We start from the raw sequence: 22,653 nt of genomic DNA on the forward strand, positions 1-22,653 counted from the left end.
GTAATCTTAAAATGGCAAAATATCAGCCGTTTTATCACTTTATATATTGGCTTGTCACTAGTAAATACCACCCCTAACCACAAATACCAAAAAGTCTAACCAACATTTGTGGCAGAAATAACTGTGAATTTTCCTTTCTTTTATTCGTCCAAGGCTGCTAGTTTGTAATTGCTTATCCAAAGTGTCCTGCAATTATATGTGCCACTTTCAGCTAGCAGGTTTTAAATTACCATGTTTGTTAGATGTATGATTGGATTTATACATCTAAAACTAGTTTCTTTCAATTGTTTTGGTATGAAGTATGAGGGAAAGCCAAAGACTGTTCATTATACAAGATTTAAAGTTTGCTCTTTCACTATTTACAGGAATCCTTGATATCTTTGGTTTTGAAAACTTCGCTGTGAACCGGTTTGAGCAGCTCTGCATTAATCTTGCCAATGAACAACTCCAGTATTTCTTTAACCATGTAAGTGTTGATTAGTGCTGGTTACACTGTAAGAAATGGTTTCTAAATCGAACAAAAACATTCTTCATCAGAATTTAAATTTATGAATTTACTTCATGTAAGTCTCGGAAATGCATCTGCCTGAGAGCGGAATAATCAAAGGTTGTGTTGGCATTCCATGATTCAGATGATCACATTTTCCATGTGATTTCCCTCTAGCACATTTTTCTGATGGAACAGAATGAGTATAAAGAGGAAGGCATCACATGGGAGACCATAACATACAAGGACAACAAACCCATACTGGTACAGAACATTTCTGTTGACCGTTTTCATGAACTCTCTCCAACTTTTTTCCACTTTTTGGCTGACGGTTGTGTGGTAAATCCTAAATACAGGAAGTGCTGATGCTGCAAGACACGTAGCTTGGACAATCTCTCTCAAAACACTGCATGCATCCTGACCCAAATCTTTCAACTTTCTGCAAGTCTGGAAGCAAACTTTTTGTGGTCTTTATATGAAGCTTGTTTGGGACATACTAAAACATGGATTAATGTGCTAAAACAATGGCCAAATTTCTCTTTAACATTACAGAATGTAATGAAACTATCTACTGCACAAAATAACAAAGATAATCTCTCAAATGAGACTTCATTTTTACGTTTGTGGTTTTATCTCCATAGAATCCTATTATAAGTTAACAGATTAACATGCCAAAGCAACAACCTACAAACAGAATTTCTCTCGAACCTTAGTATCGTAGATTCAAAAAGTTTATCCGTTTTAAAAGAAAATCCCTTTTAAGATAAATCTGTTGTTATTCTTTTGGAAATAGATACTGCTTATTTCAAATAAAGTTTGAGAGAAACTTGGTTCTCGCTGGCCTTTTTAAAAAACAAAAATTGTACGTTAAGGCTTTTCTTTGTGGTGGTTTTCTATGGAAAAAGATGAACGTAAAACTTTGTGATTTGTGTTTTGTTTATGAGCTTATCAGTTTGTGTATAGATGGTATTTATGATCAATAAGGTGCAAAAATATGTTCTTTTAAAGCGACAGCTGTTTCAGTACGTTAAACAAGATTAAGATGTTTTCTGTCTTCAACGTGAGAAACTTAAAATAATAGTAAAAATATTGTGTTGTAGTGATTTGGGCAGTAATGTATATGATGAGGGGAAAGGAAATATAGTTCTCTTGGTCTTTGTTGTAGTACGTTAACCCTTGAAGCTCAGATTGGAGGGTCTTGTTAAAACTTAGAAGCTGTACTTTACAATGCATGTAAGCATTCCGCTTTGAGAATTTATTAATAATTTTGCACTGTACATATTATTGTAATCGGTAAAAACATCAGACTGATCAAATAGCCATGTGTCATATGTCATTGGAAAGTTCTCAAAGAGTGGAATACAACCAGCATATTTGCCTTACACACAGACAAAAATATAGCAAGTAATAGCTAAGTATATGTCTTTGACATACATGTTACATGTAAGCAGGTGCTGCTTATATGCCGCGTTTTCGCTTATAACTTCAGGAAAAATAAACGGAACTTAAAATATCACAAATCAATACTTAGAGGAGGGGATTCCCGTTAAAACAAGCCCACACACAACCTTACACATCCACACACATCCACAGTCCACACAGCTCTTAATGTGCTATCTGGCGAAAAACACGTTTTCTTTCTTGCTTTCCTGGATCAGATGACTTCATCAGAAATTATGTGGTTCATTGTCCAGCGTCATTGAATGCTAAACCAATCATATTAGGATTCAGATCGCTGAAACTAGAGGTGGAAGTCATCCATATATGGGTAGAGAGGATTGTTTACTGTAATTACATATGGCCACCAGGAGATGGCGCCAAATACATGACACAGTCTCAATGATGACTCAAATGGCACAGAATGGAACTGAATGAGATCTCATTACTCATGCCTGCATGCTTTGGAGAGAGCATACCTTTAGACATTGTTGTATTTGCATGTGTAATTGCCTATAATTGTTTTTTTGTTTTTTTGGTGAGGCTTTTGGATACTTGGAGACGTTTTTGGACACTAGAATAAATTATTTATGTAATGCTATAACTTTTGATTGCTTTGTCGTATCAACACAAAATTTAACTAAATAGCTTAAATTATACAACAAAAGTCTTAATTTTTATTTAAAGTCTTAAATTTGATTTTATATATAGAATGTCAAATCAGAAAAATAAGTTATTATTATTTTGTGATTTTTCAGCAGTTTCTTAGGCTGAGAGTGTCATATTTTATCATTATCTATTTTATTAAAAAATTGTTAAAGTTTTCTTTAAAATGATACCAAACAATTATTTTATTTATTTATTTATTTTTTTGGTAGAGTAATAAGCCTTTAATTTTGGGCGTGCCACTGAAACATGAAAAGCAATTTTTAGAGTTTTAGAGCGTTTTAATGCGGTGTTATTTCTTTACATGAGACTCTTATGCTGTTCTGGTCTGTAAATATGACCTCGGTCCTTTAATTATGGCCGTTTGCAGCAGCCGTCTGTTTTTAAAGCAGCAGATTTGCACTAGAATTAAACATAAATCTCGTTCACCCGGCATTCTGCTGCATAACTCTAAACCGCTGTGTGTCCTGTATTGTAATAGGAGAGCAGTGAGAGAAAAACCATTAATTTACTGTTCAGCAAGTCAGCATGGAAAATTCACTCACTCATGCCAGCGTTTGTTTCTGTATTTCAGGATCTCTTCCTTACTAAACCCATCGGGATTCTCTCTCTGTTAGATGAACAAAGCGCCTTTCCTCAGGTGAGTGGAGACCATTGGGTGTAGCTTTGGGAAACTGTAAGTGAAGTAACATTTCTGGTTCCATATCCATCTCCACTTAATAATTGTAGTTCCTTAACGGTTTCATAAGCAATATTTTATCACCCACAACATACAGTATACACTACCATACAAAAGTGCATGCTTGGATGCTTCTGTTCACCAGAAATGCATTAAATTGATCAAGAATTTCAAGACAATTTGTATTTAAATAAAAGCTGTATTCTTTTGTCCAAGTACCCCCTACTTTGAGAAATGCAAGTGTTTGAGGGGGCCTGGGTAGCTCAGCAAGTAAAGACGCTGACTACCACACCTGGAGTCACGAGTATTCGAATCCAGGGCGTGCCGAGTGACTCCAGCCAGGCTTCCTAAGCAACCAAATTGGCCCGGTTACTAGGGTGGGTAGAGTCACATGGGGTAACCTCCTCGTGGTCGTTATAATGTGGTTCTCGCTCTCGGTGGGGTGTGTGGTGCGTGGATGCCGTGGAGAATAGCGTGGGCCTCCACACACACACTATGTCTCCGTGGTAACTCGCTCAACAAGTCACGTGATAAGATGCGCGGATTGACGGTCTCAGACGCGGAGGCAACTGAGATTCATCCTCCGCCACCCGGATTGAGGTGAGTCACTACGCCACCACGAGGACTTAGAGCGCATTGGGAATTGGGCATTCCAAATTGGGAGAAAAGGGGAGAAAATCCCCCCCCAAAAAAAGAAAAGCAAATGTTTGGCATGTACTGGTCATTGAAGCTGCTAGTTTAGGAGCTGTGATGGGTCTTATTTCTCAAATTAGACTTTAATGTACTTGTCCTCTTGTTGCTGTGCGTCCGGGCCGTCCACTTCTGTCTCTCTACCCTGGTTAGATCCAGTTTGACTTCTTCTAATATGAATAGCCTTCATCTCTCAAAAGAACAATAGACTGATGAATTTCAGGAGAAATGTGTTTCCTTTTGGTTATTTTTAAAACCAAAACTGGACATGCAAGGCAAAGGTGGCTTGTAAGAAATTTTCATTTCCTTTATTTTTATTTCGCCATTTGCACATTTCAATTATGCAATCAACCCAGCATCATGTTTTCTTTCTTTTTTTTTTTTTTTTTTTTTTTTTGCAAGTGTGCACAATACTTTAGCAACTGAAAAAAGACTTATGTTGCTATTTTCATTTTCAACTTTTCTAGCAAGTTTCTGAAGCATCAAATCAGCACATTAGAATGATTTCTTAAGCATTACATGAACAGTATATTCTTAGTAGACTGGAGTAATGACCACTAAAAACTGGGCTTTGCCATCACAGATGAACATAACAACATTTAAAATAAATAACAATATAAAACACTCAAACAGTAGTAATAAGCTGCAACACCAGTAATGTTTTGGCAGCATTGTTGATCAATTTAATGCATCTTTTGTGAAGAGAAGCCTCAGTTTCTTTCAAAAACAAAAATGTCTTAGTGTTTTATAACTTTTGAATAGTAGTGTACACTGTGCACTAACAGAGGACACCAGTATAGTACAAAGTCATAAAGGTGTGTCTTGATACCACTGACCCCTTAGTTGTGTACTATTTGAGTTTGCATGCAAGCATTAACATTTGCCTTCATTAATTTCCTTAAAATTCATATTTATTTCACTTTTATGTTTGTTGCAGCTTTGGCACCATATTCTTCACCATTTTTCTTTGACTGAAAAAAAAAAAAGCAATAGTATTGATACCGATGTCTAGAGCAGGGGTCCCCAAACTTTTTGCTGCCAGGGCCAGGTCACTGATCCATCCATTGGCTCAAAGAACTTGAAATAAGTACTCTATCCAGTAGTGGTGATGATTTTGATTAATCTCAGTGATAATTTTTTTTAATCTGTTCACCGAAAAGATTCGTTCAGATTAGTTCATTGATTCATTCATTGTCCATTTTTGCGAATTAAGCTTTTGCACCAGTACATGGCACCAAATGACCGTCTTTTACGCTTTGAATGAGGAAAAAGCAGCTTATTCAGTTATTCACGATCGGAAAAAAACATTGGTATTATAACAGCCATTGATTTACATTTTCACAACTTAGTTCCATTGTCCACATATGTGGACATCAGTTATTAGGAAAAATATTTGCTCTGTTTTTGCATGTTTATTAGGAGCTACTAGATACAAATCAAAAAGGAAAATGCACAGGGCCTGGGTATCTCAGCGAGTATTGACGATGACCATCACCCCTGGAGTCATGAGTTCAAATCCAGGGTGTGCTGAGTGACTCCAGCCAGGTCTCCTAAGCAACCAAATTGGCCCGGTTGCTAGGGAGGGTAGAGTCACATGGGGTAACCTCCTCGTGGTCGTGATTAGTGGTTCTCGCTCTCAATGGGGCGTGTGGTAAGTTGTGTGTGGATCACGGAGAGTAGCATGAGCCTCCACATGCTGTGAGTCTCCGCAGTGTCATGCACAGTGAGTCACGTGATAAGATGTGCAGATTGACGGTCTCAGAAGCGGAGGCAACTGAGACTTGTCCTCCGCCACCCGGATTGAGGTGAGTAACCGCGCCACCACGAGGACCTACTAAGTAGTGGGAACTGGGCATAAAAAAAGGGATAAAAAGAAAAAGAAAAAAGAAAAATGCACACAGCAGTCATGCTTGGGTCTCAGGAGTGTGTATATATATATATATATATAAATTAATTAATAAAAGCTAAAAAGATTAAATGTACACAAATTTGCTGAAATATTTTCCCAAAAATGTACAAAAAATATTTGAAAATGTGAAAAATAGAAAATATGCTCTATCCATTTACGAGGCTGTCTCAAAAAAGCCAAATATTGGCAGATTAATCGGTTTGACTTATATATCGGTCTATCACTAGGCGATAGAGAACGTCATAAACTCCTCCTTCCATTGTGCGTGGAGGTTGTGGATGATATGCATGTAGAAAATCCACAGAAAATAATATAATCCGGGCATGTTTCTATTTTCAAAGTATGATGATTTTGGGTTTATTAATTCTAATCTGTACGTGTCATTCACTAGTCTGTGACGCTATGGTTAATCCCAAGCACTTCAGTCAAATCACTGATGTTTTGTGCAAACAAATTGTTAACCAAATGAGTGTTCATTAAAACATTAAGGTTGTGTGCAATTTTTGCACCCACAGGCCACTGACAGAGATTTTGTTGACAAGTTAAACAGCAAGTTTAAAGCTGCTCCCAACTTTGAGGTCGTGCGAAACCACACCCCTCTTTTCACTATTGTGCACTACGCTGGGAAGGTGAGTCTGCAAATGAACAATATCATCACTTAAGAATAATCTGTGGGAGTGACAAACAGGATTCATTTAGACTTAAATTAGATTAGTCAACAAAGAATTTAATTCACCTTATTGTTGTACTTGTTAATAATTAAAGGGCTGTGTATTCTTCCACAATGGGAAGCATTTATATTTAATGTGTGCATTAATACTGCATGAATGTGTGTTTTTGTGGTTTATTCAGGTGCAATACAATGCAAGTGGTTTTCTTGAGAAAAACAGAGACACGATTCCAGCCAACATTCGTGAGCTCTTCATTAACAGCGTCACTCCACTGCTCAGCGTTCTGTTCGCAGGTTTGTTAAAATCCACAATGTGATTTCAGATATTCAAAGATCTGGGATTAGATTGTAGATATAAAGGCTTGAACTAACACTATCAAGTGAAATCATTTGCTTATGGGTTGTGATTGTCACTTTAGCATTGAGTGTTAAAGCTCGTGGGATTTCTACATCAGAGAATATTAAAAAGTGTTATGTAATGCTAGTTGGTTATGACGTATCTTATTTTCAGCCACGATTTCCAGAACGGGGACGCTAATGCCACGGAAAGCAAAGGTATATTTAAAATGTTATTTATTTTTATATACATTTATTTATTTATATATTCGACACTCCAGTTTAATTTATTATAATATTATATATTATTTTGGGGTGGATTAAATGCATGCCGTATTTTTTTTATTTAGGCTGCACATCCAAAACAAGCCGAGAACTGTTTCTGATTTTATAGCCGTTTTATCAGTAAACGAATCGTAAACGGTCAACTTCACATTGGTTCCTTTATGGTTCCTTTATGGTTCCTTTATTCACATTTTTAATAAATTAGACTAAAAAGTGAGCAATGGTCATGTCTTTAATCGGTTACATCGCTCAACCACTGAAAAAAACGCACGTTAATTAGAAAATTCAATAAAAAAAAATACGTAACATGAGTTGAGCTACATAGACTGCTGTAATTGACATATTTCACGATAAGTTAATTGTGGCAGCTGTAATTGTAATCTCGATTATTTTTTCGATTAATTGTGCAGCCCTACTCATATTACATACAGTAAAATAATGTACATTAAATTACAATATGAGACTCATAAAATGTGGTGCAATCATCCAGTATGGAGGTTCATTTTTATTTTTTAGAATTATTTATTTTAGAATTATTTCCCTATTTTTATTTATTTGTTTTCATTTGTATCAGGACTACAAACGCTTGACAATTTAAGTAATAGATTATTATTATTGCTATTTATTTTTTGCATTACTGTAATGAGAGCTTGTTTGGGACATTTTTAGTAGTCTCTTAACATTGTGCCAATTTTAGTTTCAAGTTGCAGACGACAACTTCAACTCGACCAGGAAGCAGTCGGTCGGGTCGCAATTTAAGGTAAATAATGCTCAGTGCATGCACATGCATTATGAGTTACTTTATAATATGAGCTGATGTAAATCAAATGTAAAAGTATCTAAATGTGTGTGTTTGTATGCGTACAACTATTTAGTTAAAGGCTTTGCATATATCAGAAATATAAGATACTGTTGCTTTGATGTTCTGTACAGCATTCTTTGGCTGTTCTAATAGAGAAGATGTTTGCCGCCAGTCCGCACTTCGTCCGATGCGTCAAACCCAACAGAAGCAAACAGCCCGATCAACTGGACAGCAAACTGGTCATGGATCAGGTAATTCACAGTCACTGGGAGGTCTCGGCTGGTTTTCAGCTCTGTATTTGGCCCAGTTTATTTTCTACAGAGGAGCCAAAAGCATTCTCACTTTTTCCTGCCCTCCAGTCAAGTTTTTTGTGAACGCTGTGCACTTGAGCTTTTTAATGCAGTTATGATAGTGCTGACTCCAAATCATTGTAATAATGGGGGTTTATTACATTAAAATGGAAAGTTCTTTTATTGTGTTGTTCCAATCCCATATGACATTCATGGAACGCAAAAGAGGATGTTGGGCATCAATAACCATTCACTTTTATTCCATCTTTCTTCCATACAATGAAAGTGAATGGTGACTGAGACTAAACATCCTCTTTTGTGTTCCATGGAAGAAAGTTATATAGGTTTGGAAAGTCATGAGGGTGAGTAAATGATGACAGAATGCTTTCATTTATGGGTGAACTATCACTTTAAGTTATTATCAAGTTGCTATGTGATGACTAAAACTACCATAAAGTTGTTAGTTTATGCTTCCCGAATTGGACAACCATTGTAGTTCTTTAAAAATACAGTTCTGAGCTTGGTCATTTACTTTTGTTAGGCAAGTTTCTGTTTAGTCTGTTTTAACCTGTGATGTCTGTATAAACAGCTGTTAAGTCACATGGCCAGATGATGTGTTATCGTCTCGGTTACGTACGTAACCTCGGTTCCCTGAGACAAAGGGAACGAGACATTGCGTTTATTAATGCATATGGGGTGCCTTACACACAACCTAGTTGAAACCTTTCTACAATAATGCCAATATTCTAATATTGGCTATGGTGTTTGAGCCCCGCCCGTTTTGGCACGAAGCTGTCTGCTATAAAAGCAGGTGCACAAACACCATTTCCTCAGAATTTCTGACTGAGAACAAGGAGCGCATCACTTGTAACTCTGAGTCTTGTAGTGCGGCTAGCGTTCGCAGTGTCTCTTTCCCTTCGTCTCAGGCAACCGATGTTACGTACGTAACCAAGATGTTCCCTTACGACTCAGTACACTTGACATTGTGTTTATTAACGCATATGGGGAACAGAATCCCATCACACCGCACTACACAACATAACCTCCCAGAAAGGAAGCATGATGCTGCAGTCTCGTGGGACGTGACCGACATGAGTATGCCGCAGTGAGTGACCCTCATGTTGGGCCAGGAGGAGAGCACTCAGGATGAATATATGAACTATAGTCATATAGTATGAATTAACTCTTTCATGAACCCAGTCGGGAAGGGAGTTTATTTATAATGTAAGTGCTTGTGACTTATGGTAAATTACAATGGCCTGATGTAGGCGGTTGTGTAAAAGATGGGGAGCTCATCCTAAAAGGGAGGAGCATAAGTATATATATTTGGCCAATGGATAGCAAGCACTCTAAACAGAGGACTTGTGAAGAGAGAGACGTTACATCAAGGTTGTAAAACCTTGCAATGTGTTTTGAGAGGACCATCCTGCTGCAAAACATATGTCTTGTAAGGACACATCATTCGTCCATGCCCATGAAAAGGCCATGCCTCTAGCTGAGTGTGCTTTAACACCAATTGGGCAAGTCTTACCCTGCGACTCATAAGCCAGGGCAATTGCATCGACTATCCAGTGAGAAAGTCTTTGCTTGGAGACGAACATTCCTTTTGTGCATCCTCCATGGCATACAAAGAGCTGATCAGACAGTCTGAACTGGCGTGTACGCTTAACGTATGCATGTAGTGCCCGCACAGGCATAACAAATGCAATGATTGTTCTTCATCTGAATTAAATGGAGGAGGGAAGGAGGCCTAAAGGTGAACCACCTGCGCTCTGAAGGGCGTGGTTAGGACCTTAGGCACATAGCCTTTTCTGGGTTTGACAGTGGCTCTTGAAAGACCGGGGCCAAACTCCAAACATGAATTGTTGATTGATAGTGCATGTAAGTCACGACCTGTTTTACTGAGGCTAGAGCTAGCAGGATAAGAGCATGCAAAAATCAACAGAGTCCAAAGGCTCAAAGGGGGGCCCTGCGAGAGCTTTTAAGACTAAAGTTAAGTCCCAACTCAGGGCTGTAGCCAGCCGAGTTGGGTTTAATCGTCTTGCTCCTTTAAGGAACTTTATGATTAAATCATGCTTGCCTATAGAGGCACCGGCTTCATGTGCGTGATACGCAGATGTAGTTGCCACATACACTTTGAGCGTTAACGGAGTGAGTCCTGCGTCTAATCGTTCTTGAAGAAATATAAGAATTTCATGTATCCCAAATCCTCAATACAGTTTGAGGATGAAGTCTCCATTCGTCCAGTATCACCCCTTGGCATGACAGTAGGTCCATGCCGTAATTCAGGCGGCCTGAAGGCGGTCGCTCTCAGGGAGATGAGATTATGCTTGCTCCATAGGAGGAGGCGACGTGTCAGTCTCAACAGTGGCGGTGAATGAATTCCGCCTTGGCGGTTTATATATGCCACAACTGTCATGTTGTCTGAGCGAACCAGGACATGACAGTTCGCTATTTCTGACTGAAAAGCCTTTAAGGCTAGAAATACAGCCAATATCTCTAGGTGGTTGATGTGCCACGCTTTCTTCGGCCCTGTCCAGGTGCCGAAAGTCGGGCGTCTGTCGCACACCGCCCCCCAACCTATGTTGGAAACATCCGTATTCACCACTTTCTGCCTGACAACTTACCCCAGCGCGACACCTCACTGGTAAAATTCAGGAGCTGTCCATGGTGCTAAAGCAACTATGCAGCGGTGGGATATAGTGATGTGCATGCGCCCTTGGCACCAAGCATGTCGTGGCACACAATGCTTCAGCCATCACTGAAGAGGTCTCATGTGTAAGAGACCTAATGGATGTCACCGCCATAAATCCCAATGCTTTCTGAAACAGCTTCAGTGGAAGTGTTCTCCTCAGTTTGAACAGAGACAGACACTGTAGAATGGCCTGTACACGCTCGCTCTTGAGGTGTGCGTGCCCATTCATGGAGTTGAGGCAGACCCCCAAAAAGGAGATTTGTTGGCTAGGGGAGAGCGTGCTCTTCGCCCAGTTCACATTGAGGCCCAAGCTGTTTAGATGCTGAAGCAGTAAGTCTCTGTGCTGGCATAACAGAGCCTCTGATTGCGCCAGTAACAGCCAATTGTCGAGGTAGTTAAAGATGTGCACGCCGCTCAGTCTCAGAGGGGTGAGAACTGCATCGATGCACTTTGCGAATGTGCGAGGAGCCAGAGACATTCCGAAGGGCAGGACTTTGAATTGAAACTCTGTTCCCTCGACCATGAATATCAAAAACATCCTGTGATGTTGTACAATTTGGATATGAAAGTACGCATCCTTCAGATCTATCAACGCAAACCAATCATGTGGGAATACTGAGATAAGATCCGTTTCTGAGTAGTCATTTTGAATGGGTGCTTTGTGAGTGTGCGATTTAAATGTCTCAGATCCAAGATCGGCCGAAGCCCGCCGTCTTTCTTTGGGACAAGAAAATAATGGCTGTAAAACCCTTTTTGGGCTTGACAATTTGGCACAATCTCTGTCACACTTTTCACGATGAGATTGTGTATTTCGGCACATAACACTGGCACATCTTCGGATGAAATCATGGAAGACAGAACGCAGTTGAAACGGGGTGGCCAGCATGCAAATTGGATCGTATAACCATGTTCGATCGTTTTTTGCACCCATTCTGAAATACCCGTTAGGGCTCGCCACTCGTCCGTGTAATGGGACAGGGCAATTTGGATATGTTTACCGTATGATATAATGCGTGACTCACTATAAGGAAGTGGTTGCGCATAATGTGTGTGCTTTGAAGAGGAAAAGTGCTCTTTATTGAGAATGTGTGAGCATCTCGTGCATTTGCAAAGAGTGCTGTATTTTTTGCATTTATTGCATTTTTTTATTGCATTTATTTGAGTGCAAGACACAGAAACAACATTTTGAACAATATTGTGAACAACAATATTCCTTTCCCAACAAACAGCAGTGGGGAGTTGGGGAACAGTGTTTTGTGTCTCCAATCGAGCCTTTTTTGGAGCAGACCCGAAGGGAACCACGGGCTCTGCTTTCCGCTTCAAAGGGTTGTGCCGTCAGGAGCGCTTTTGCTGCACGTGTTGATACGCAGGTGCCAGTGAGGCAGCAGGTATGGGGCTTTTAGTCGGGTGCTGGCTCGAAACAGAGCGAGGGCGAACTGGCTGTGATGTACCCCGTTTGGTCATAAAGTGTCTCATAGCCTGTGACTGCTGCTGAGTCGTGACGTAACGCTCAGCAAACGTATTCACAGAGACGCCAAAAAGGCCAACTGGAGCATCCAACAGAGTGGCTTTTTCCTTATCACTCATTTCTGTGAGGGTCAGCCATACATGACGACCCAGAACTGCTAGGTTGCCCATGGACTTGCCAATGGCCTGCGCAGTGACTTTCGTGGCATGCAGCGCTAAGTCTGTAGCAGTGCAGAGCTCTTTGAATGTCTCTGGATCGAAAATTCATGCTCGTCCATTTGCTTGAGGAGCTTGGCTTGAAATACCTGGAGCATCGCCATTGCGTGAAGTGCTGATCCAGCTTGTCCTGACGCTGAGTAAGCTTTTCCCACCAGTGTGGCTCTTTGGCAACACAGTTTGGAAGGATGTATGGGGCATGATTTCCATGGCCTGTTACTCGCTGGGCAGAGGTGTGCCGCTACTGCCTCCTCCACAGGGGGTAGTTGAGCATAACCATTTTCTTCCCTGTGATCCACATTAGAGAGTATGGCGTCACTGCGTGGCGCAGAGAAGGGCGTGTGCAGGACTTAGACAGTTCATTATGAACTTCAGGGAAGAATGGGGCAGATTTAAGGGACGCTGCCATTTGACGGTGTCCGGACTGCAGGAACCATTCATCAAGGCGAGACTGTTCAGGTTCCTTTGGGGGGGACCACTCAAGGTGAAGCTCTTCAACCTCCCTCGCTGGGGGGAGGGGCGGAAGCATCATCAACTGACCACTTGCCTTTTGCAGTGAGAGAAATTTAAATCGTCATTATTATCCCAGCATCAGAGCTGCTGAACGAGATGAGGCTTCCCGCTCTTTCAGAAGGCCAGAACTCGTCTTGCACATAGCGTATCAGAAAACATGCGCTTTGTAGAGATTGAGAGGCTCGCGGAGCGTGTGCCGCCACAAGGACCACCTCAAAATCATCATGCTTGACCTCAAGGCCCCGCCATGCCTACTCGTGTGAATCCTCGGGTATCACAGAAGAGGCAGGTGGGAGGGTGTGGGAGGCTGAATCGTCCCTCAGAATGAGGGTGATTTGTGAGCGAAGCGTCTTGATACTCATGCCCTCACAGTGAGGACAGACTGTCTCCATGAGAGCTGTCTCTGCATGGGCACGGCCCAGACAGTAAACGCAGCCCTCATGCTGATCTGATGGTGTGATGTGTCTCTCACACAAGGAACACTTACAGAACGACATCTTTAAAAAAGACGCGAACACGTAAGTGACTCTTTTAGATATATAAATATATAAATAAATATATGTTTATATTTATATCATACAAAATACAATACACAATATACAATTGCTTTGTAAGGATACACAAACCCTGCCAAAGTGCTGTGGGGAATCAGGATGCTGAGGCCTGTTCACCAGTGAAGTATCATGCGGCGAGGCGGTGTAATGTTCGCCGGAGCACTGCAGGGGAGCGGAAAGTCTTCCCACGAAGATTCCGCCCGCTGACTCGTGTATATCGACGGCGAAGGTAGACAGCTTCTAGACAATAGATGATCGCTGTCTTGAAGGAAGAAATTCAGAGGAAATGGTGTTTGTGCACCTGCTTTTCAACTAGGTCGTGTGGAAGGTACTCCCAATATGCGTTAATAAACGCAATGTCAAGTGTACTGAGTCGTAAGGGAACTTGGAATTTTACGAAACTAGAAAACTAGACGTTTGTGCAGCACTGACACCTCCTGGATATTTGTGGAAGCACAACTTGGTGCTTAAAGGAACAGTTCGCTCTGTTGCATGTTCTGCAATCTCATTTTATCAAATGTACTGTATGATCTGCTGTTTATTCTCCTCCACAGCTGAGGTATAACGGCTTATTGGAAACAATCCGCATCCGGCGAGACGGTTTCTCGTGGCGTCCAACTTTCAGGGAGTTTGCAGAGAGGTGTGTGTGCAGACAGGAAAACTGAAACTTCTGCAGTTCATGCACATCACATTCCCTGCAGCATAAACTAAAATCTCTGTCCTATAGGTACACCATTCTGCTGCTGAAACCTGATCTGCCGGCAAACAAAGAAAGGTTTGAACAACAGATATCTTACGGGTGTTTTAAAGGTGCTTTAAGGTGCTGAAACTTGCTATTTAAAGAAAACATTAGTGTTAGCGATGGGTCACAATGGTCAAGTAGTCGTCCAACAACTGACTAGTTGATTATTGAGGTCAGTTACAACCATACAAAGAACTGTCACGATTATGAAATTTGGCTGACAAGTAATTGTCACACATATAATTGCGATTTAGATGATTAATTGTCATACAAATTATTACACACACCATAAGAAGTCATTTATTCATATTTAACTTTGAATCATATGATAAAATAGGGATATATGATTTCCCTTAAGGCTTTAAAAACTTGGAAAATATTGCACAGGGTAAAGTAATAAAAGTAATAAGAGTACGGATTTTCAAAACAGATTGCTGTCAGCTGTATGCTTGTTCAATTATATGAGAATTAAACAATATATTGAGTTCTTAAGCCACTTTTTGGATTGTTTATTCAATGCTTTATTCATCTGCCACTATAATCCAATTTATTTCAAACTGAATTTAAATCTGTATTATATATTAATTATAGGCCCTACGTATTTTATGATTACATTTTTGAATTATAATGCATTATTTATATGAATTATACTTATTTGGGGACTTTTCTCAGCAACAATGATTGTATGCGATTAATTCGATTAATTAATCGGCATGTCATGTAATTAATTCGATGAAAAATTTTAATCGATTGACAGCCCTAATGATATTATATTATATTATATTATATTATATTTTATTGGTAACACTTTATTTTAGTGATCAGAAATTAGACCATAATTAATGACTAATAATTGGACTTGTAAGGGACTATTTACGGACTTGTTTGGAATTATAAGGTATTTATTAGGCCTCTGTTCGTTGATTTCTTAACCTTGCATAATAGCCTCTTTACATTTGTTTTTTTCCTAACAATTAACTTAACTGGTAAGGTGCAAAATACATCCTTTATAGGTTCTCATTACACTATGTGAACACAAGAATAAGAAATCAGCTTTTTCAAAGGTTTAATAAATACTTTATAATGCCAAACATGTCTATAACTAGTCACTTACAAGTGTAATTATTAGTTATGAATTACTGTCTAATTTCTGATCCCTAAACTAAAGTGTAACCATTTTATTATATTACATTACATTATATTATATTACATTATATTACATTATATTATTTTGCCTTGTAATATATTGTTATATTATATTATATTATATTATTTTATTATATAGTATAGTATATTATATTATATTATTTTGCCTTATATTATATTACGTGTATTATGTTATATTATATTATTTTATATTATATTATAGTATATTACATTATATTATTTTGCTTTATATTATATTACATATATTATGTTATGTTATATTATATTATATTATATTATTTTATTGTATATTATATTATATTATTTTACCTTATATTATATTACATATATTATATTATATTACATTACATGATAATATTTTGCCTTATATTACATATATTATGTTATATTATATTGTATTATTTTATTTTATAGTATATTATATTATTTTGTATTATATTATATTACATATATTGTTATATTATTTTATATTACATTATATTATATTATTTTATAGTATATTACATTATATTAGTTTGCCTTATATTATATTACATATATTATGTTATATTATTTTATATTACATTATATTATATTATTTTGCCTTAAATTATATTACATATATTATGTTGTATTATATTATATTATTTTATAGTATATTACATTATATTAGTTTGCCTTATATTATATTACATATATTATGTTATATTATTTTATATTACATTATAATATATTATAGTATATTACATTATATTATATTATTTTGCCTTATATTATATTACATATATTATATTATATTACATTACATGATAATATTTTGCCTTATATTACATATATTATGTTATATTATATTATATTATTTTATTTTATAGTATATTATATTATTTTGTATTATATTACATATATTATGTTATATTGTATTATTTTATTTTATAGTATATTGTATTATTTTGTATTATATTATATTACATATATTGTTATATTATTTTATATTACATTATATTATATTATTTTATAGTATATTACATTATATTAGTTTGCCTTATATTACATATATTATGTTATATTATTTTATATTACATTATAATATATTATAGTATATTACATTATATTATATTATTTTGCCTTATATTATATTACATATATTATGTTATATTATATTATATTATTCTATTTTATAGAATATTATATTATATTATTTTGCCTTATATTATATTACATATATTATATTATATTATATTACATTATATTATATTATTTTGCCTTATATTACATAGATTATATTATATTACTTTAGATATTTCTGTCCTAAACTCTTCACTTTTACACATTATTTTACCCTTATGTAGAATCAAGGTTTTTCTAGAACACTAATATGACTCGAGTCTTCATCTTGTGTGAGTGAATAACATTCTAAAAAGATTTTTCGAGAGTGCAATTCATTTCTGTAAGTGTAAACTTTTCAAATTAAGAAAACATTTGTAGGGCTGCCCCCGACCGAACATTTTCCTAGTTGAATAGTAGTCGTTAGTTTAAGCCATTAGTCGACTAGTCGTCACATGGTTATGATATTAATTTAATTACTTAAATATATATATTTTTTTGTTGGGCATCAGAAAATGGTTTGAGTTCCAGGGCTGAGAAAGAATGTTTTAAGTAACATTGCTAACACTGTTCTACATTACAGAGAAATACTAAACCATAATAATGAGCCTTTAAAATATACACATTTTACAAGCTCACGCATGAAGCGAGCCGCAGCGACACCGGTAAAAGCGGTAATGATTCTGAATGTGTTGGAAAATCCAGCAAGGAGACTGTCTGAACATTTTGTTAATTTATAGAGAGAAATGCACATTAGGGTTGTGCCAACAGACGATGATCTCAGGGATGGTCAGAGTGATCGCCAATAGCTGATGCCTTTGACCATGTCAAGACGATATTTGGCTCATTTTCCCATTAATGTATTAAATTATTATTATTATTATGATTAGGCTGTTATTATCAAATTAATATTACAAATAATTTGCCCCGCGGCACACAGACACGTGTTTGAAGAAACACACTTTATTATATTATTAAGAACAGATGACAGAAAAGCCGTCTATGCGCATGTATGTTTATACGGAGGCGTGCAGTCTCGTGGAACACGCGCATGTAAAAGTTTCTCACGCTTTCTTTGTTTCTGTCTTCTGAATTTTTTTATTATTTTATTTATTTATTTTTTTGCAAGAACAGTATCATCTATAAGTGCTGCAAATGACCTCAGACATCTCAGCTCAGGAGGTGCTTTGAGTTCAGTTCACTTTATTTCCACAGAGCAGTTTATTGTGAACGCAACTCTGCAGCCTATACATCTGTGATTAAAACATAAAATAATACAAAAACACCTCCAACCATGATTTATATTTCAGTGATTATTATTATCATTATAATTATTATTTTTTACATTTATAATTGATTTTATGTCTTCATTTGTGTAAGTAATTTTCCGCCTGCATGTTTAGACGGATTCTTGTCTGACGGTAAATGGAAGGTTACTTATATATATATTATTCTTTTGATCACTTCATTATTTTAATTGCTTTTTCGTTTCGTTTGGAGTGCAATTTGAATTTAGAAATTTATTTGATTTAAGGTTTTCATTTTTTTAATGCAAAATCACTAAAGCAAGAATATTCACCGATCCCTCAGCCGATGTAATTGGATATTGTGATAATATATATATATATATATATATATATACAGTACTGTGTCTTAAGATGGTTATCTATATCTTCAGCTTTAGTGTGTCAGTAGGAAATATACATTTTAGTCTCCCAAACATTACTTTTGCAAATAGAAATATTAGAATGGAAGAACAGGGAGCCCTGCAACAGATGTCATTGCCCCCACAGAGCCCCCCACTGAACATCGTGTCAGTCTGAGATTATATAAAGAGACAAGCAATTGAGACAGCCGAAATAGATAGAAGAACAGGGAGCCCTGCAATAGATCTCATGGACCCCACAGAGCCCCCCCACTGAACATTGTGTAAGTCTGAGATTACATAAAGAGACTGAAGTAATTGAGACAGCCGAAATAGATAGAAGAACAGGGAGCCCTGCAACAGATGTCATGGCCCCCACAGAGCCCCCCACTGAACATCGTGTCAGTCTGAGATTATAAAAAGAGACAGAAGCAATTGAGACAGCCGAAATAGATAGAAGAACAGGGAGCCCTGCAATAGATCTCATGGACCCCACAGAGCCCCCCACTGAACATTGTGTAAGTCTGAGATTACATAAAGAGACTGAAGTAATTGAGACAGCCGAAATAGATAGAAGAACAGGGAGCCCTGCAACAGATGTCATGGCCCCCACAGAGCCCCCCACTGAACACCGTGTCAGTCTGAGATTATATAAAGAGACAGAAGTAATTGAGACAGCCGAAATAGACAGAAGAACTGTGGAGAATTCTCCAAGAAGCTTGAACATCCTATCTGCCAACAACCAAGAAAAACTGTGTCCAGGTGTATCTAGGAGAATTGGGGCTGTTTTAAAGGCAAAGGTGGTCACACTAAATATTGATTTAGCTTTTTTAAGTTTACTGGACTTTGTATGACATTAAGTGATAAATGAAAACTATTTATGTCATTATTTTTGAAGACATCCTCACTATGCAACATTTTTCACCAGTGCCTAAAACCTTTGCACAGTACTGTCTATATATATATATATATCGTGAAGGAGGGAACAAAACGAATGTATTCACACACATGATGTATTTTCCAGGACAACGAAATACTCGTCTGGTAGAGAATGCACGGATGAAGTAGGTTCTTTGCCAGAGAGATGTTGACAACTGTTGTAAAATAATTTTTCAAAAAGTTGAACAACGCACATTTTAAGTTTCATTTGAATTTTTAGTTATAATAAATAAAAAATAAAGTTCAAAGTTTGAAATCAAGGTGACTTGCTTTATTGCGTAGGCTTAACCCTAACCCTGCTTAACGTAAATTACCCCATAGTACCACCTAGCGTCCAACCAGCACTAATACCAGTGTTCGTCGGTTTCCTGTGGAGTTTTTTCTGCGACCAACCGACCAATCAAAACTTGGTCGACCAAGACTCTTCTCATCGACTAACCTTTGGTCGACTATCAGGGGGCAGCCATAAAAATTTCTGAGTGCACCTCAACTGTCTATTCATGATGTGATGTGCCGATAGTGAGGTAAAATTGATATTTTTGTCATCTGTTTTTAGTTGTATGTCTATCCTCAACAACACTGAGCTATCTGGTTGGAAGTGTGGGTAAGTTCAATCTTCATACAACTTGTTTCACTTTAAATCATGCGCTAAATCAAACTGTGAATAAGCGTAGTGTTTGGAAAATCTTTCACAGAATCCGACACAATGTCATGAAATGTTCCACTTGAGATGCTCCTTGAGCTGAACCATTAAATTAGATACTTAAAACATTTAATGGTTCACTCTCAGCATTTCTCTTTTATTGCTCTCTCAGATCGTCACGTTTGTTTTTTAAATACTGGCACCAGGAGGAGTTGGCACGTCTGCTGGAGCAACTGGGACGAGCAGCGCTTGTCATTCAAAAGAGTGAGTAGCAAATAAATGTGTTTTATTTTAGTTGCAATAAGATGACATTTACTGTTCATATGTGGAGAAGATCCACAGGAAGAGTCACACAATTGCATTTGAAAGCTGTTTGCTCCCAGTTTGACTGGTTTATTGCAGCGCGTAAAGGTTCATCACACCACAAATACTGTACTTACTAAAATGCTGTCATGAGCTCAAGTTCAGACCTGAAGCTGTTTCACGTCTTTAACTGGATTTATCTAGTGTAAACATTGTCACAGAATGAACGGGAACAGGGTCACTAATGAGAAATGCATGCCGTTCTCATGTTTGGTGTGCCTCTTTTTTTTGTTTTTTTGTTTTTTAAAGGCGATTTTCCACGCTTTTCTAGAAGTCCACTTATTAGCGGTAGACCGATATATCGGTTTTACCGATTAATCGGTGCCGATAGTTGCTTTTTAGAACTAGCGATTAAGGCAAAAATCTATGGCGATAGTTGCCTATAGTTTTTTTCATCATTTCGCCATTTCAAAATAAGAGTCCCTGGTGTGTTTCAGGCTTGTTTATACTTAAAAGTCCCACGTTATGAACCAAATCTTTTTTGGCGGGATATAGTATTTATAACTGTATCTCGGATTTTATTTATTTAGGACTCTTTGTCTGTGCCCGTCATAGTAAGGTAAAAATAAGATTTTTATTTTTTTTTACATTTTTTTTTTACATCCGATTATTCAATTATCTGCCTTTCCCACCACCTTAGTTATCGGTATCGGCAAAATCCACTATCGGTCGACCTCTACCACTTATAATGTTAGTCAAAGTTTCTTGTAAGTTGTATCCAATTTTACAACATGTTGCCATGACGATATAACGTTGTAAAACGCTAAAAAAAATTAAAACGATGATTTAAACAACTCTACAGCTTAAATAATACATGAGTTTTAACAGAAGAATTAAAGTAAGTGCTTTTATAAAATTATAAGCTTCACATTTCTGCCTTTAAACCCTCCAAAAATTGGCCCCATTGACTTCCATTGTAAGTGCCTCACTGTAACCTCGATTTATGCTTTTTTTAAGAAAAAGGAAGGACGACAAATGCTTTTGATTGAGATTGACTTGTATTGTACCCGGAATGTTCCTTTAATGCAACTAAATGTAATTTCAAAAGAAAATGTACTGGTATGGACAGGGCCTTTGCTACTGTACCTTTAAGACTTCTATATGTAAATGAGGCTAACCTTGACGTTCGTTGGAAATCAGCCACATTTCCAGTAGATTCCAATTGGAATACCGTCAGTAATTGGCAGGGCCAGACGGAATCTGCTGATTTTTTCATTTTTTTTTTTTTTCAGTGCTGATGAGGAAAAATCTGTGGAATTCTGCTGAATGGATTTAAACATTGTAAAAAGTGTTAAATACAGCTGAGAGTACAGTAGCCTTATTGGAAGCTGAAAGCATCATTAAATCAGCTCAATGATTTTATAAACAAACATGCAAGGGGTGGGTGATTTACAGAGATTTTGTGGGCAATTGCCAGAGCTTATATACCGGTATTTCCCATTACTTTTGATACTTTATTATGCATACTATTGCTTGTATGCATAGAATACATCTCTAATGCCTTGTCTGGTGTAGATTACCATGCATGGATCTGCAGACGGAAGTATCTGGCTCTGATAGTGGAGTTACGGCGACAGCGACAGGCTCAGCGAGAGAGAGAGGAGAAGGAGAGGAGGAGACAACAGCTAGAGGAGGAGATGAAGAGACGACTGGAAGTCGAGGAGGAGAATCTGCGTAAGAAATAATACTGCGTTCACTTTTCGTTGCAATTACCGTAATTACGAGATGACTCAGAGTGATTCTACTCAGAGCTGTACTTATCCTCGGAATCGGACATCCCTTTTTGGAATTTAAGTTTATTTTTCTTACTCTATTGCCAAGTAGTTTTGTTCTTTCTTTCTTGTTTTAAAGGGAAAAAATGTAATTCTCTCATCATTTACTAAAGCCTCATGCCATCCCAGATGTGTATGACTTTCTTTCTTCTGCAGAACACAAAGATTTTTAGAAGAATATTTCAGCTGTGTAGGTCCATACAATGGTGACCAGTACTTTTATGCTTCCTTTATGTGATTATTTTGAAGATTCAGAGTAATCCATATAACTCCAGTGGTTTAATCCATGTCTTCAGAAGTGATATGATAGGTGTGGGTGAGAAACAGATCAATATTTAAGTCCTTTTTTACTATAAATCTCCACCTTTGACCAGCCTCGACCAGTAGGGGGCAATATGCACAGAATATGAACTGACAAAAAACAAAACATGGAAGAATGCAAAAGTGAAAGTGGAGATTTATAGTAAAAAAGGACTTAAATATTGATCTGTTTCTCACTCACACCTATCATATAACTTCAGAAGGCATGGATTAAACCCCTGGAGTCTTATGGATTACTTTTATGCTGCCTTTAGTTGCTTTTTGAAGATTCAAAGTTTTGGT

At 37.3% G+C, this 22,653-nt stretch overlaps 1 protein-coding gene across 1 annotated transcript in view; it reads left to right on the forward strand.

Annotated features, from left to right (window-relative positions):
• The window catches only part of LOC127433063 (myosin-IIIb-like), a 62,361-nt gene that overhangs the window by 23,423 nt on the left and 16,285 nt on the right, over nt 1–22,653 (forward strand). The window contains exons 11-23 of the mRNA XM_051684701.1: nt 366–466; nt 665–751; nt 3,165–3,230; nt 6,384–6,497; nt 6,721–6,832; nt 7,050–7,093; nt 7,857–7,919; nt 8,093–8,212; nt 14,251–14,336; nt 14,424–14,471; nt 19,829–19,876; nt 20,088–20,179; nt 21,794–21,952. Of these exons, the coding sequence (XP_051540661.1) occupies nt 366–466; nt 665–751; nt 3,165–3,230; nt 6,384–6,497; nt 6,721–6,832; nt 7,050–7,093; nt 7,857–7,919; nt 8,093–8,212; nt 14,251–14,336; nt 14,424–14,471; nt 19,829–19,876; nt 20,088–20,179; nt 21,794–21,952 (1,140 nt within the window). The remainder of the gene's footprint in view (nt 1–365; nt 467–664; nt 752–3,164; nt 3,231–6,383; nt 6,498–6,720; nt 6,833–7,049; nt 7,094–7,856; nt 7,920–8,092; nt 8,213–14,250; nt 14,337–14,423; nt 14,472–19,828; nt 19,877–20,087; nt 20,180–21,793; nt 21,953–22,653) is intronic.

This window comes from Myxocyprinus asiaticus, chromosome 42 (assembly GCF_019703515.2).
Source record: "Myxocyprinus asiaticus isolate MX2 ecotype Aquarium Trade chromosome 42, UBuf_Myxa_2, whole genome shotgun sequence".
Taxonomy (NCBI): domain Eukaryota; kingdom Metazoa; phylum Chordata; class Actinopteri; order Cypriniformes; family Catostomidae; genus Myxocyprinus; species Myxocyprinus asiaticus.